The 13,485-nt window shown below is 54.8% G+C and overlaps 1 protein-coding gene across 2 annotated transcripts in view; it reads right to left on the minus strand.

The window, feature by feature from the left end:
* CDHR2 (cadherin related family member 2) overlaps positions 1–13,485 on the minus strand; it is a 35,811-nt gene that overhangs the window by 22,243 nt on the left and 83 nt on the right. For both annotated transcript variants that reach the window (XM_046665435.1, XM_046665434.1), the window contains exons 2-3: positions 3,400–3,466; positions 3,059–3,130 (exon numbers count right to left, since the gene is read on the minus strand). In XM_046665435.1, the coding sequence (XP_046521391.1) occupies positions 3,059–3,130; positions 3,400–3,451 (124 nt within the window). In that variant the 5' untranslated portion in view covers positions 3,452–3,466. The remainder of the gene's footprint in view (positions 1–3,058; positions 3,131–3,399; positions 3,467–13,485) is intronic.

The raw sequence follows: 13,485 nt of genomic DNA on the forward strand, positions 1-13,485 counted from the left end.
ATAACGTTATGTGTCGATTATACCTCAATTAAAAAAATGGTAAAAAAATCAGAAGGAAAACATTATGATCCAGCCTGCATGGTATTTGTCTTTCTGCCAATGCAGTCATAAAATACACTTTTAACATATTTTTCTGGAGGAAGGGGCCCACGAAGGCTGAAGTACCACAAAAGTCACATGCGGTCATGGGGCCTGGTGCCCAGTCTGAGGGTCTCAGGGAACCAGCCGGCCCCCCCGTGCCCATGACCCCCCTTCAGGGATGGGCTCAGCAGCAGGCCTGGAATCTGCTCTTTGATCAAACAGTGCCAGCTCCTCCCACAATTCCTTGGAAAGCTTGGTCACAGTCCCTCTCCACTGAGGTCCCCTCCTCTGGAAAGACCACTGGGCCAGGGTCCTGCTAAAAAGACATGGGTGCCTGCATTCTGTCCTTGGTTGCAAGACACTGTCAATTTAATGGCTGCTTGGGGCGGTGGGGGGGTCCCTCTGTGTTAAGTGACTCTCTCAATTGTAAGACACACCCCAATTCAGAAATGCCAGAATGCAGATAGATGTGGCCCTCGCAGCTAAGGAAATACGGGAGGCGAGTGGGTGTGTGGGTCCTCCTCTGTATGAGTTTGTCCGGGACTAGATCAAGGAGGAAACGCTTTTTCAAAAGTTTGTCTGAAAACAACGTGGATGGACCTCGAGGGTATTATGTTAAGTGAAATAAGCCAGTCAGAGAAAGACGAACTCTATATATGACTCCACTCATAGGTGGAAGTTAACGTATTGACAAGGAGATCTGATCGGTGGTTACCAGGGAAAAGGGGGGTTGGGGGAGGGCACAAAGGGGGAAGTGGGGTACCCACAACATGACTAACAATAATGTACAACTGAAATCTCATAAGGCTGTAATCTATCATAACATTAATTTAAAAAAAAGTTTGTCTGAAAAAAATTAAATGTAACAAACCAATAAGAGCTACAAAAATAAAGGACACATTTTAGGTCTCTGTATATTAAGAATTGTATGTTTGTCACTAAACTCAAATTTGCTATTTAAAATACCATAAAAATAAACATTTTTTAAAGTCTGCCCGACAAAACTAAACTATTATACAGTGTTAGCGTCAGGAAAACGGGTCTCGAGCCGGCGAGAAAGGACGGGGCGTGAGTGGCAGGGGCGGGAGAGGGGCTGCTCCCGGGCGGTTACATGCGATAATTCAGTGTGCTTTTCTGTAAGTATCTTATACTTCAAAATAAAAAGTCTAAATAACATATTTTTAAAAATCTGACTGAAAATGCTTTCACATCTCAAGAGAACTGTAGAATTCACCTCAGGAAGGGGGAAATTGCTCGTTGGTTCCAGAAGACCCGCAGAGGGGACCTGTGGTTATGAGAAGCCCCTCCCGCATGTGGTCTGGCCGAGACCAGACCTGACACTAAAGGTTACCTGGTAGAATGGAGATCCTGAGGGCATCTGGGTTACACATGTCTGTGACATTCGTTAGGAGGTGCGTGTGTGTTTATCTGTGACCAAACAGCTAGGAAACTGTAGGCGTAAAATATCATTAACATGTATGTGCTACTTCTCTGTTCTACAAAGAACGTTCATAGATGGCAGTTTACTCTCAGCTCTGCCCTGCAGGCAAGATTGTGCCAACTCAGAGTGTAGTGAGACTGCCACCTGCTCTAAACCTTTGTTAATATAACCCTTAACAAGCAGCCACATCCAAATGGACGTGGCCTCCGTGGTGGCAAAGCCCGTGGCTCCTCCTTTCCTCGTGCACCCAGACCCAGGCTCCTGAATCCCAGGGCAGACTTTGGGTGCCACCTTCTTGGGTGCAGTCTCTTGCTTCATCTGGTAGCTTTAGGTATGTGGGATCCCAATTCTGATGCTGCAGCAAAGACTGTCAGCTGTCCTCCATGTTCACGTCCCCCTTTTTCTCGGACTACATAACCCCGGATCTTGAGCTAGGCACATGGCTGAACAGAATAGGGACCTCATTTCATAGGTGCCCTCGTTGCAAGGTGTGGCACGTGGCTCCGTTCTGGCCAGTGCGATGTGAGCAGAAGTAGCAGGTGTGGAATCTGGAGCCTGTCCTTATGACAAAGCGAGGAGCCGTCCCCCCTCCGCCTCTCTCCCTCTCCCTCTGCTCCAGGAACAAGCTGTGGAGAAACCATCTTGGACCCACGGATGAGGGCCCCGCCCTAGTGAAGCCACGGCCTGGAGATAGAAGGAGGGTGCCTGACCCCAGAAGCATAGAGAACAGCCTGATGGAACAGACTCCCACAGCCCCGGCCTTGCTGCTCTGGACGGCTCTGTGAGATCACGACAAAATGTGACCTCATTCACACCTGTTATTTGGGGTCTCTGTTAGGCATGGCTGACCCCATACCCCAGTGAATACAGGCATCTATTGTTTCTGCTTCCCCAACCCATATCCTGCCTGCTGGGAATTTGATCTCCAGTCCCTGTGGCTTCACCCTGAACAGTGTTCCCAAATGCGTCCATTCCCGTGCCCGGCCAGTCTCACCACACCCGCGTCAGGGACTCAGGGCCCTTCTTTCAGTCGACTCATTATCTCATGTAAACACATTTTTCTTAAAAGCCAACTTTAGATGGTTGCTGTCGATGGAAAACTCATCTCCCTTGCCACAGACAGAAAGTAACTCTATAAATGGAGGACTACAAGCCAAGGGAAGGTGTCAACTTCCAGTGGGACGCGCGAAAGGCTCCCAGCCGGAGCCTGCTCGCTCTGTTCGGAAAAAAGAGCAGGAGTAGAGGGAGATTAGCAGGGCAGAAGGTGAAGAGAAGTAATGGAACCAAATGGATACTTCCTCCTCGGGGAAATCGGAAAGACTAAAGAGACGGGAAACAGGAGATGCTGTGTGAGGGCCCTTGACCCAAAGGCTGAAAAGCAGAAAAGAAACTTCTGGAACAAACTCCCTCCAGGTCACCTTTGCCCCACAACGAGCCATGGAGCTGCAGGGGCGGGGAGCAAGCCCACGTGGGAGCCCCTGGGAGCCTCTCGTGGGTACGGGCCTAGCAGGGTCTGGGCATAGGGACAGTACGCACCCACTGGCAGGTCCTCAGGTAGACTCACTGTCGTCATGTTGCTCAGGAACATCGGGGCCACGTTGGCTGCCACTGTAGGGACACAGAGCGCTGGAACATCTGGACAGCCATGCAAAGCCTGCCCCCTACCTGCCCCAGAGGCACCCACCCCAGTCCCACAGGCCCACTTGCAGCCCAGCTCTCCTGCCTGGACCTGATTCCTCCCTGGGACCCCTGGGCAGCCAAGCCAGGGCGGGGCCAGGGAGCTGGGTGTTTGCTGACGAGGAAGAACCGCTCCTTTCTGGAGGATCCTACCGAGGGTTCCCAAGTTAGTGTTGCTCTGGGGAAAGGGAGGCACCCACCAGTCACCACGAGGGCAGGAAGCAGGAGGCAGGACAGCCACGGCCTCGCCATCACGTCTGGAGGGACCTGGGGGAAGAGGCGTCAGGGAAGGGCTCGGCACCCTCTTCTCCTTTGGCAGACCCCCATCTGTCTAAGTCTGACCCAGGCCCACCCCCAGCACCACTCAGGGCTCTCACCCAGGCCCCTATCAAACTGCCACTTTCCAGATGTGCCAGAGTCAGGGGAGTCAGGAGGAATGGGGGGCGGGCGGGGTAGCTGAGCCTGGTCCAGAACCCCAGCCTGACCGACCCTGAGCCCGACCCCAGAGCTCAGCACCCACTGTGTAGCTGCACTGACCCGAGCACATTACACACGTCATCTTGTTGTTCCCACAACTGTGAGGCGGCTGCTGAGAAACCGAGGCTGAGCGCGTAAGGTGCTTGCCTGAGGCTGCACAGAGAATCAAAGGAAGACCTGCTCCAAACAGGTCTTCTGGACTCCAGAATTCATCCCCTCAAGGGCTCCCCTCCCATCCCTGTTTAAAGTGCCCCAGCTAATAGCATCCTTCACAATCAGGGGCCTGGAGAGGGACTGTGACCTGTCCAGTCCCATCGAGAGACTGTGGGTGGGCAGGGTTCTTTGTCCCACTTGCTGACACATTTCATAGCTGCCTTTGCAGCCTTTCTCAAAGTCTGCTCCGTGGAACCTTGCCTTGCCAGATGCCCCACAGCAGAAGGGTTCCCTGAGCAAGTCAGTTTGGGAAGGGCTCTGTGCTGCTCTTGTTGATTGAGAGGTGGGCAGGGACCCTTGGAAAACTCTACCTGGATCAGTCATCTTGATCATCCTATGTTGCAAGCTGTCCTTTATCCAGGAAAAGGGGAAAATGAGGACTTTGATTCACTGTCACTGAGAGATACCTGAAACCCCAAGGCTTTTCATCCCAAAAGACAACTGATATGTGACACCAAAGAAAGGAGGCAAGCAGGAGTCCTGCAAATGTCTCGTTTCTTGCTCTCTGTCAAGGAAGTGTTCTGCACACTTGCTCCTCTGCGATCATTCGGTAAGAAGGGCCTCTTTACTGCATCCTCTGCTGTACCTTTTGGACTTTGTGCTGAGTGAACGTATTAACTTTCCCAGAGAGACATTAAATTCAAGGTTTAAAGGAAACAAAGGAACACAGAGGCTGCCCAGCACCCTCCTGGCTCCTGCTCCGGCAGCTCCCCCTCCATGCCCCTTCCCTCCCGCCCCAGCGTCTGTGGCTGGCGGCTGTTTCCCAGAGGAGCCTGGCCCCAGAGCCGCAGGGAACCAAGAGGCAAGGAGCCCAACCCACTGCAGACTCTCTAAGACGGGGCCTGGGGGCAGAGAAGGAAGGAGGAGAGAGCCTGGCTGCCAGGGCCTTGGCCATGAAGGCTGGAAACCAGACCTCCTCTCTCCAGCACCACCTGCCCCTCCTCCCAAGTCCCCCTCAGAGATGCACCCACTTCCCCAGGTCACCCCTGACTCCCCGTCTCCACAATGCCCACGGCCAGTCCACGTCGCCTTCTTTATTTCTCTCTGGTTTGCCAGCATCTCTCCATCCCACAGCAGCCACCCTCTCTCCCCTGGCTCAGCCCTCCTCGAGGTCTCGTCCCCTTCAGTCTCTCTAACTCAGCCTGCTCAGCCAAAATAATCCTTCCTCACCCATCTAATGACCTCCCTCTCCTGCCCAAAACCCTTTAATGGCTCCCCGTTGCCAGAGTCCGAACTCCATAAAAGGGCTTCCACAGGCCTTCCGTGCCCTGACCTCTGCCACCCTCCCCAGCTTCATCTCTAACCACATCCTGCTTCACTCTCCTCACGCTTCACACGCCCACAGGCTCACTCTGCTTTCCCTCACTGCTGGGCCTTTGCACATGCAGTTCCCTCTTTCTGGAATGCCTTGCTGCCTGGTAAGCAGCTCCAGCGTCACCTTCTGTCCAGCCACCCTCTCAGTACTGCTGCAGGAAGAAGTGGCTCCTTCACCGTCCATCCATAGTAACCACACAGGACCTTGCTCAGATTCCAGTGTAACCTCTGTAGCTCTCAGCACTCATGACCTCTTTGCAGATCGGCCTCTCCTACCAGACCAGGAGACATGTGAGGGCCAGGTCCAGATCTGCTTCATCTCTGACTCCAGCACCAAGCCCAGGGCTGAGCCCAGTGCAGGCTCATTTCTGAAATGAATGGATGAATGAATCACGGTAACCCCAGTGGACTGATGTGGAACACCTGTGAGATGGGGCAGAGCCTCATGGCTCAGTATGTGGGCCAGAGAGCTTGGCTGCTGGTCCAGGGTAATATTGGGCAAGTCACTTAACCTCTCTGGGCCTTAGTTTTCCCATCTGTAAAATGGGAATAATAATAGCACCTACACCACAGGGTTTGTGTGAAGCTTAAGCAGCGCCTGGCTCACAGTCACTGAGTAATAAATGTTGGCAATTACGATGGAGGAAAGAATGTCTGTCTCCCGTCCCTTTCATGCTTGGAGTCCCCACACCTCACCCCTCTCTTCTCCCAGACTCTGTCCTGGCCAGGCTGGGTCATCTCACAGGCCCCCTCTTGGTCAGTGTCCGCTGGCTCCAGTCTGACCCCCACCTCCTGCACTTGGCCTGTCTCCACCCGCCCGGAAGTTCCAGCACCAGCCTTCCCCTTTTAACCCAGAGTGGTCCTTGCCCCAGTTTCCCCAGACCTGCTGGGAAACACAGGGCGATCAGGAGGGTTGATAATTTTCAATATCCGCTGACATCTCCTGAGCACTACCATGTGCTGAGTACCCTGATTCGCTCAGTCATTCCTGCATGAATGTGTCGTGGGTGCCCATGGTCCACCGTGGCAAGACCTTGTTCCCAGCACTGGGGATACGATGAGCAAGAGAGTCTAGGTGCTGCCTCCACTGGGCTCCCGGCTTCATGAAGAAGACAGACCCTCTGTACGGTGTAGCTGCTTACTGCAGAGCGCTAGGAAGGAAGGGAATGGGGGCGTCATGGGAGGATAAAGAGGGACGCGACTCTAGGCAGTGTGGCAGATAAAGAAGGCTGCATGCTTTTTGACAGTCCGCGCCGGCAAGAGATGAGGACTGCTCCCTCGAATCTGGTGCATTCATCATGTTTTTATTTCCTGTACTTTATGATGCTTTGACACCTCGGGGCCCTGCTGGCTGGGGCGATTGCCCCTCCCAGGGCTGGATAACTCTTAGAGACGGCAAACGACTGGCCTGCAAACATTCCTCTCATATGCAGACCAACCAGTCCGTGCCCGTACCCCCAGCACCTCCTTCATCTGACTCTCACACGCCCAGCCAACATTCCTCTGCCCTACATCACCCCAGAGCCAGGCACTGGACATCTGAGGACGACCCCTACAGCCTGCCAAGATTAGTCACACTATCCAATACTAAAGCTTGCTCAGCTGCTCAACCTGCAGCTTCTCTCCCACAGAAAAGGCAATAAAGGCTGTGGGTCCTGCATTCCCTCGCTCCTTCTGCTTCCTGACCAAACCTGGTGCTTCCTCATTGGTCCCGCATGGTGAGGTGTGCCCCTTCCCGTAGGGACTGTGAATAATAAAAATCTCCTTTCAATGGCCTTAGTCTCTCCGCTGTCATCACTCAGTCATCTCCATTACATGTTTTACAATTAAGATGTTTTACAATTAAGACATCTGGGCAGGCCCTGTGACTGAGCAATGGAAGGCGGCACCAGAAATGCTGGGCTAGCTCCCAGCCCCAGGCCTCAAGACACCCGCAGTTTCCCCTCACTCTCAGAACTTAGCAGCCATGCTATGAGGAAGCCCAAGCAGCCCCTAGAAGAGGTTTGTGCAGAGAGGAGCTGAGGCCCTGGCCCACAGCCCAGCTGAGCTCCCGCCCATGTGAGTAAGCCATGTGAGGGAGCCATTCCAAAATGACCCTCCGCCTCCAGACAAGCCATTCCTGCTGAGCCCTGCCCAAATGTGGGCTGCTGAGCCCACTGAAGGATGACTGTGCTCTTTGCCTAAGTCTTGGGGCAGTCTGTTATGCAGCAGTGGACAAGGGGACAGAGAGGTGGAGTCTCTAGAGGGACGTGTTAGCAGAGGCCTGAGGGATGAGAAGAGGGCCTGTGTGAGGGGTGGAGGAGGGAGCTTCCTGGTAAACAAGGACGACTCACCATTTATCTCCACTTCCTCCTCCCTCTTGAAACCCCACTAAAATGACGGTAAAGATCTTAGAAGTTGGAAAGAAATGATACGAGATGATCAACTCAGCAAGATAATGATGCTTAAAACCAGAGAAGGGATAGGGGTAGGGAGCACGCACAGGAAACCAGCTCCAAACCCCAGCAAGGCTGAAGGATTGAAGGTTCTAGAACCTTCTGAAAGTAGAGGGTGGGGTGGCCTGAAAGCAGGAAAACCCGGTTGAAAGTTTGCATGAGAAGCAATGAGACTCCCAGATGCCTCTTCCCTCCCCCTGCCCCACCCCACCCCCACCCTGGAGCACCTGGAGGCGACTTCCTGGAGAGGTTGAGCCAGAGATCTGGACTCAGGGACGCTTGATGGACACAGCAAAACGGAGGGCTAAGTGAAAGATGGCACATTCAACCCTCTCCGCCCTCAGTCTCAAGAGCCCTGGTGATGATGTGACATCTCCCCCAACAATCAGAAATGAAAAATGGAGGAAACTGGCTTGCCCAAGGAAAATCCCCACAGATTCCGAAATGTGGGGGCCTCCAGTGGACCACTTTATGGTGTGGCCTCCAAGAGATGAGCACTCCTCACACACACACACAACCCAGGGCCCCCTGTCAGCTGTTTAGAGCCTCGTTCTTCTTTATGAACAGCCAGCCAGGGGTCATCAGACATTGATGGGAAAACAGAGATGGGAGCATGCTGGAGCTGCTACTGAAAATTGCCAAATTGGGAGGAATTTTGCAAGCTGATTGATGTTATGTTGGTAGCTTGAAATCAGTTAGGATGGGGCCAGCCCTGGTGGCCTAGTGATTAAGTTTGGTGTGCTCCACTTCAGTGGCCCGGGTTCAGTTCCCAGGCGCAGGCCTATACCACTCGTTTGTTGCTGGCCATGCTGTGGCAAGAGCTCACGTAAAAAAGGAAAAAAAGAGGAAGATTGGCAATGGATGTTAGCTCAGAGCAAATCTTCCTCAGCAAAAAAAAAAGAAAGAAAGAAAAAAGAAATCAGCTAGGGTGGAAGTATTTACACCACAGAAATGGGCAAACACGACAGATTGTGGAAAACTATGCACGATGACAGACAGAGAAACCCAAAGCAATCAAACAAAAGGGTGGTAAAAAAGCAGCTCAGAGGCTGTTTTTTGCTATAAACCTTGTAGTATCATTTGATAATTTTGCATTAAATATCCGTATGACTTTGATAGCGTGAGGAGTGACAGGGACTAATTTACTTTTCTGAACGACCTTTCCTGGGGCTCTCTTGTGCACAGAGGGAAGGCTGCAGCCTTCGTCCTCGCCCAGGGCTCCAGCGGGAGAGGAAAACCCCAGGTCAGCTGTGGACCCAACACTTTCAAAACATTTGACCTAGTAACCCAACTAACCTAAAATAAGGAAACGTTTTGTAGAAAATTGTTCATCATAAGTGGTTATTTATAATCATGAGAAATGGAAGTAAACGTAACGTGGGGCCCGAGGGGACAGTGAAGAAAGGTGCGGGCCAAGCCCTCAGCAGAACGTTGGCAGCCGTTAGACATCATGGTGACCAACAGCAACAGCTGCCATGTGAGAAACCCCTACCGCGTGCCTGACACCGAGCTGGGCACTGTCCAACACCAGCAAGAACCCTTCGTGGTAGCAGCCACTGCACCCACCTTACAGATGGGGAACGTACGGGTCAGAGAGGCAAGAGCCTTGCCGTGTTTAAGGAGCTGAGAAGCCGTGGAGTCTCGCTGGGCAACTCACTGCCCTTCTCTGAGTGTGTTTCATCATCTGTCAGACGGGAGTGTTAACTCCGACAGGTGATGAGGGTGGGGGCAGTGTATGAGAACAGAACGTGCCAGCTCAGCACCTGGCACACTGTAGGTGCTCAGCAAATACAAATCCCTTCCTTCAGCATCTTGTAGGGTCATCTGCGCCTCCTGATTGCTACTCCTGGTGCGGTTACCATGGAAACTGCTGCTGGCTCTCCCCTGTGCCCAGCATCACACCCATGCTCTGAGTTGAATATAGAGGTCAGAGCAAGGTGGGGCTGTGTGTGGATGAAGCCAGGGACTGTATTTCTGGTCACTGCCTGCAGTGTGACTCCAGCCAGGGCCCCTTGGGAAGCAGCTATGAAAACTGCTGGCTTGCAAAGGTCCCCAGGGATGATAGCTGGGGACAGCCCACATGCTGGACAGCAGGGCTATGCTCGGCGAGGTTGGGAAATGCAGCTGGACCTGGCTGCTTGAGAGGAATTAATCTCTCCAGTCCTCAGAATCAGGGGGGCTGAGCCGCAGCCCTCAGTGAGATGGAGGTTATGCTGTGGAGATGCGACGCTGAGGGAGGTGCTGGTGTGATGGAGTTGGGGTCAAGTGCAGTGACAGAGGCAGCCCTGGAGCTGATCGTGAAGGTGGGGTTCGGGACAGGGTCAGCGGTTCAGTTGGGGGTAGGGATGACCGTGGGAGTGGTGATGAGGTGTGGGTGGACACACTGATAACGTTTGTGATGACGAGGGTGGGGACGCAGGTAGAGCTGCTGGTGGTGATGGTTGTGGGTAGAGATGGTGATGGCGGCGGGCTGACAGCGGAGATGCAGATGGAGCTGGGCAGTGGTGGTGGTGACGGCAGACTGCTGGCGTCCACCATGTGAGCAAAATCCAGGGCCCTTCCATACTGGCTGGACGCAGCTAGTCTGGGCGACCCCTCGGGGTGTGGCCTTAGAAGGAGCCCCATGACCTCTTTCTTCTCTCACTTCTCCTCCTTTGGAGGTGAGTCAGAGCCATAGGATAGTTAGTCATGAAGTGTGTAGCCACAGGGATGCAAGGTGTGCTCCTCGCTGTGACAAAGTCCGCCTCAGTGCAGCTGCGCAGACAGGAGACTCCTGCCCTCCATCCAGTCCCGAGGGGAAGGGAGCTGCCAAGGGTGGCAGCGTGCTGGGGCTGGCACTTTGCACCCATTACCACTTAGTCCTCAGCACACTGTGGTCCCGGAGAGGAAGAGACGTGACCCAGTCAGTAACGGGGTCAGAACCCAGAGCCGGAAGTCTGGTTTTCTCTTCCCCACAGGCCGCACAGAGCCCCAGGCTTGAGGTGGGGGGAGAGCGACCTTACCCAGGAGCTTTATTCCGTAGGCTCCCACCACCTCCGGCCCCATCCTACACCCAGCGACACTCATCACTCACTGAAGTTTCTTCCAACTTCTGCCCTCCATTCTCCAGGGGCCAGGAAGCCCGCTGACCTGTCCTCAGAGCAGCACGATGGCCCTTTACATTTGTGTGTGGCGCACACAAAGTCCTTCCCCTGCGTCTGGACCTCACCACCTCTCTGGAAGGAAGAGATGGGTCGGCAGCCCCCTTTATGCCCAGCTCCCGCCCAGCACCCTGAGCCAGTCAGGGCAGAGCTGGGCCCACCCCTCAGACTCCCTGTCCAGTGCTATCCCCTGCTGGGTCCTGCCTCCCCTCCCTCCGGCACCGCCTCAGGCCTGGGTTTCATGCAATCTTCCCACCTCCTTGAACAGAGACGTTTACAAACACACGCTCATTCCATCACTATGAGATCAAAGTCCCACAGTCCAGAGTGTTATCCTCTGGACTCACTCACCTGAGGAAAATGTGCAGAGCCTGACTACGTGATGAACCTGCCCCACCAGTGAGCCTTCCCACCTGAGCGGCACAGCCACTCCCAAGCTCGAACCCCAGGCCCCCCGGCCTGGCAGGTTAGGTCCTCGGAGGGGCTGGGTCTCTCTCCCCACACAAGCTGGCCTTCGTCCCCTCCTGTGATCCAAGAGCATTGAATGCTGCTGTTCTTGATACATGCCCTGTGTTGGCCTTCCTCCAGGCATTTGCATATGCTGTCCCCTCTGCCCAGAATGCCTTCCCTTGCCTTCTGAGTGTGTGCAAAATCTCTCCATCCTCTAAGGTCAGGTCAGGCGTGGAGCCATGTCCAGGCATTGGTGGCCTCTAAGCTGGTACCCCAGCAGGGGCAGGGGACAGAGCGGGTGCAAATGAACAAGACGAGAGTGGAGTTGCCCGTGGGCTGGGCCTCCAGGCCAGTCCATCCCCAGGCCTCCGCTGTGCCAGGCGGCCCTGGCCAAGGCCTGGGAGTGAAGGAGGCACAGTCTCTTTCCAGCCCCCAGTCACTGCACAGCTGGACCCAGGGCTCTTCCTGCCCCCTCTGCCTCTCAGTTTGCCTTCTCAAAGGTAGGACTATCTACATTCTAGGGATTACAACCTCCTTTCCCCCAAACTCCCTCTACCTCTGCCCACCGCTGTTCTCTCCCCACTCTTAAAAAGTGCTTGGTGAAGGGTCAAAAAGGACACAGAGGCAAATCAGGGTGGCTTCTGGACCCCCAGCCCATGAAACACGCAGGCCCCTGGGAGTCCCCTCTGACTTGGAGGAGACTCACCCACCTGAGCCCTGAAGCCTGCCTCCTCGGCCTCAGCAGGAGGAGGCATCAGCCACAGCTCTGAACAGCCCACAGCTCCAAGACTTTCTAGGACTTGGAGCCACTGGGAATGGAGACCTCAGGCCTGCCCAGAGCCTCCAGGACAGCCAGAGAGGGACGTGGCCCTCCTCATCCACAGGCCCCCAGTGGGTGGGTCAGCCACCACCGCCGCTTCCAGCTCACCACACACTTTCACTTCCACTTTCTTGTTTATTACTCACAGCTGTTCCCCAGCTGTAGGAATTACCATTCCGCGGTTCAGGTGAGGAAACTGAAGTTCAGAGCAGCTCAGAGGGGGATGCCCAAGAGTGAGACACAGAGTGTTGGACCAGACTGGCTCCAGATCCAGGAGTCCCGGGGCAAGCCTTGTTCTGGGCTCCACTTGACTCCCTGGGAGCTGGACTGGCACCCATAGGGCAGACACAAGCCCAACCAGAGTGCGCTAATGTAAGGATGTGACCCTGAGGGCATGGGCTCCCTGCACGGAGCCTCTCCAGTGCCCGTCCCTTGGGCAGCTTTGGCAGCAGACAGATATGGAGTCAAATGGCCCCAGTTCAGATTCCAGCCTTTCAGTTACTCACTGTACCACCCCAGGCAAGCCCTTACCCTCTCTGGGCCTCAGTTTCCCTGGTGAGAAATGGAGTGAGGATAAGAACCATAAAGTCCACACATGGGTCACATCCTGTTTCCATCAGTGGGATCCCAATGCTCCCTGAGCCCCCGCCTTATGCCTGATGCCCCAACCCAGCAGTTCCGCCACAGGGAAGAGGCCCAGGCCTGGCCCCACCTCTCAGCTGAGTCTCCACCTGGAACGCCAAGGCGAGGGGATGTGTCAAGGCCTGGGAATGGGCCAGAGCTGGGGGCCAGGCTGCGGTCAGTCCCAGCAGACCCCTTCCTAGTGCTGGCAGACAGCACTGGAATCCATCACTGACCACAGACCCAGCGCTGCTTCAGGGGTTCTTCAGCTTCTTCCCTGCACCGTTACCATCCCCATTCCGCAGACGAGGAAACTGAGGCCCAGAGGACTTACAGAGCCCACCCAGAGTCAGGGTGGAGCCGAGGTCTGAACCCAAGCAGGTGGGTCGCAGCCAAGTTCTTTCTCCTCAAGGTCTGGGGCCCCCTGGCTCAGCCACCCCATCTTCACACCCTCAAGCCTTCTGTGAAAGGGGCCAGGCACGTTGACTCATTTCCTTAGGGGACCTGCCTCCCTTCCATCCTGTGAAGAATCTTCAGAAGGTCCAAATTACCCCCAGGACTTGGAAAGGAGGGGAGCCATCAGAACCCTGGGTATGGGCATTATTAGCCTGGCACCACAGAAGAAACTGAGGCCTTGCAGCCCTGCTGGGACTCAGCTCCAGGTCCGCCCAACCCAGCGCCGGTCCTTGCTCCCTCTGCCCAGCGCAACCACCAGCTTCGTGGGACCCCCAAAGCTTGCCCTGGCCCCAACGACCCCACTGGGTGCCTAACCATGGCAGGAGGCCCCTGCACCTCTGCCGCAGCTAAGCTGTGCGG

This window comes from Equus quagga, chromosome 7 (genome assembly GCF_021613505.1).
Source record: "Equus quagga isolate Etosha38 chromosome 7, UCLA_HA_Equagga_1.0, whole genome shotgun sequence".
NCBI lineage: Eukaryota > Metazoa > Chordata > Mammalia > Perissodactyla > Equidae > Equus > Equus quagga.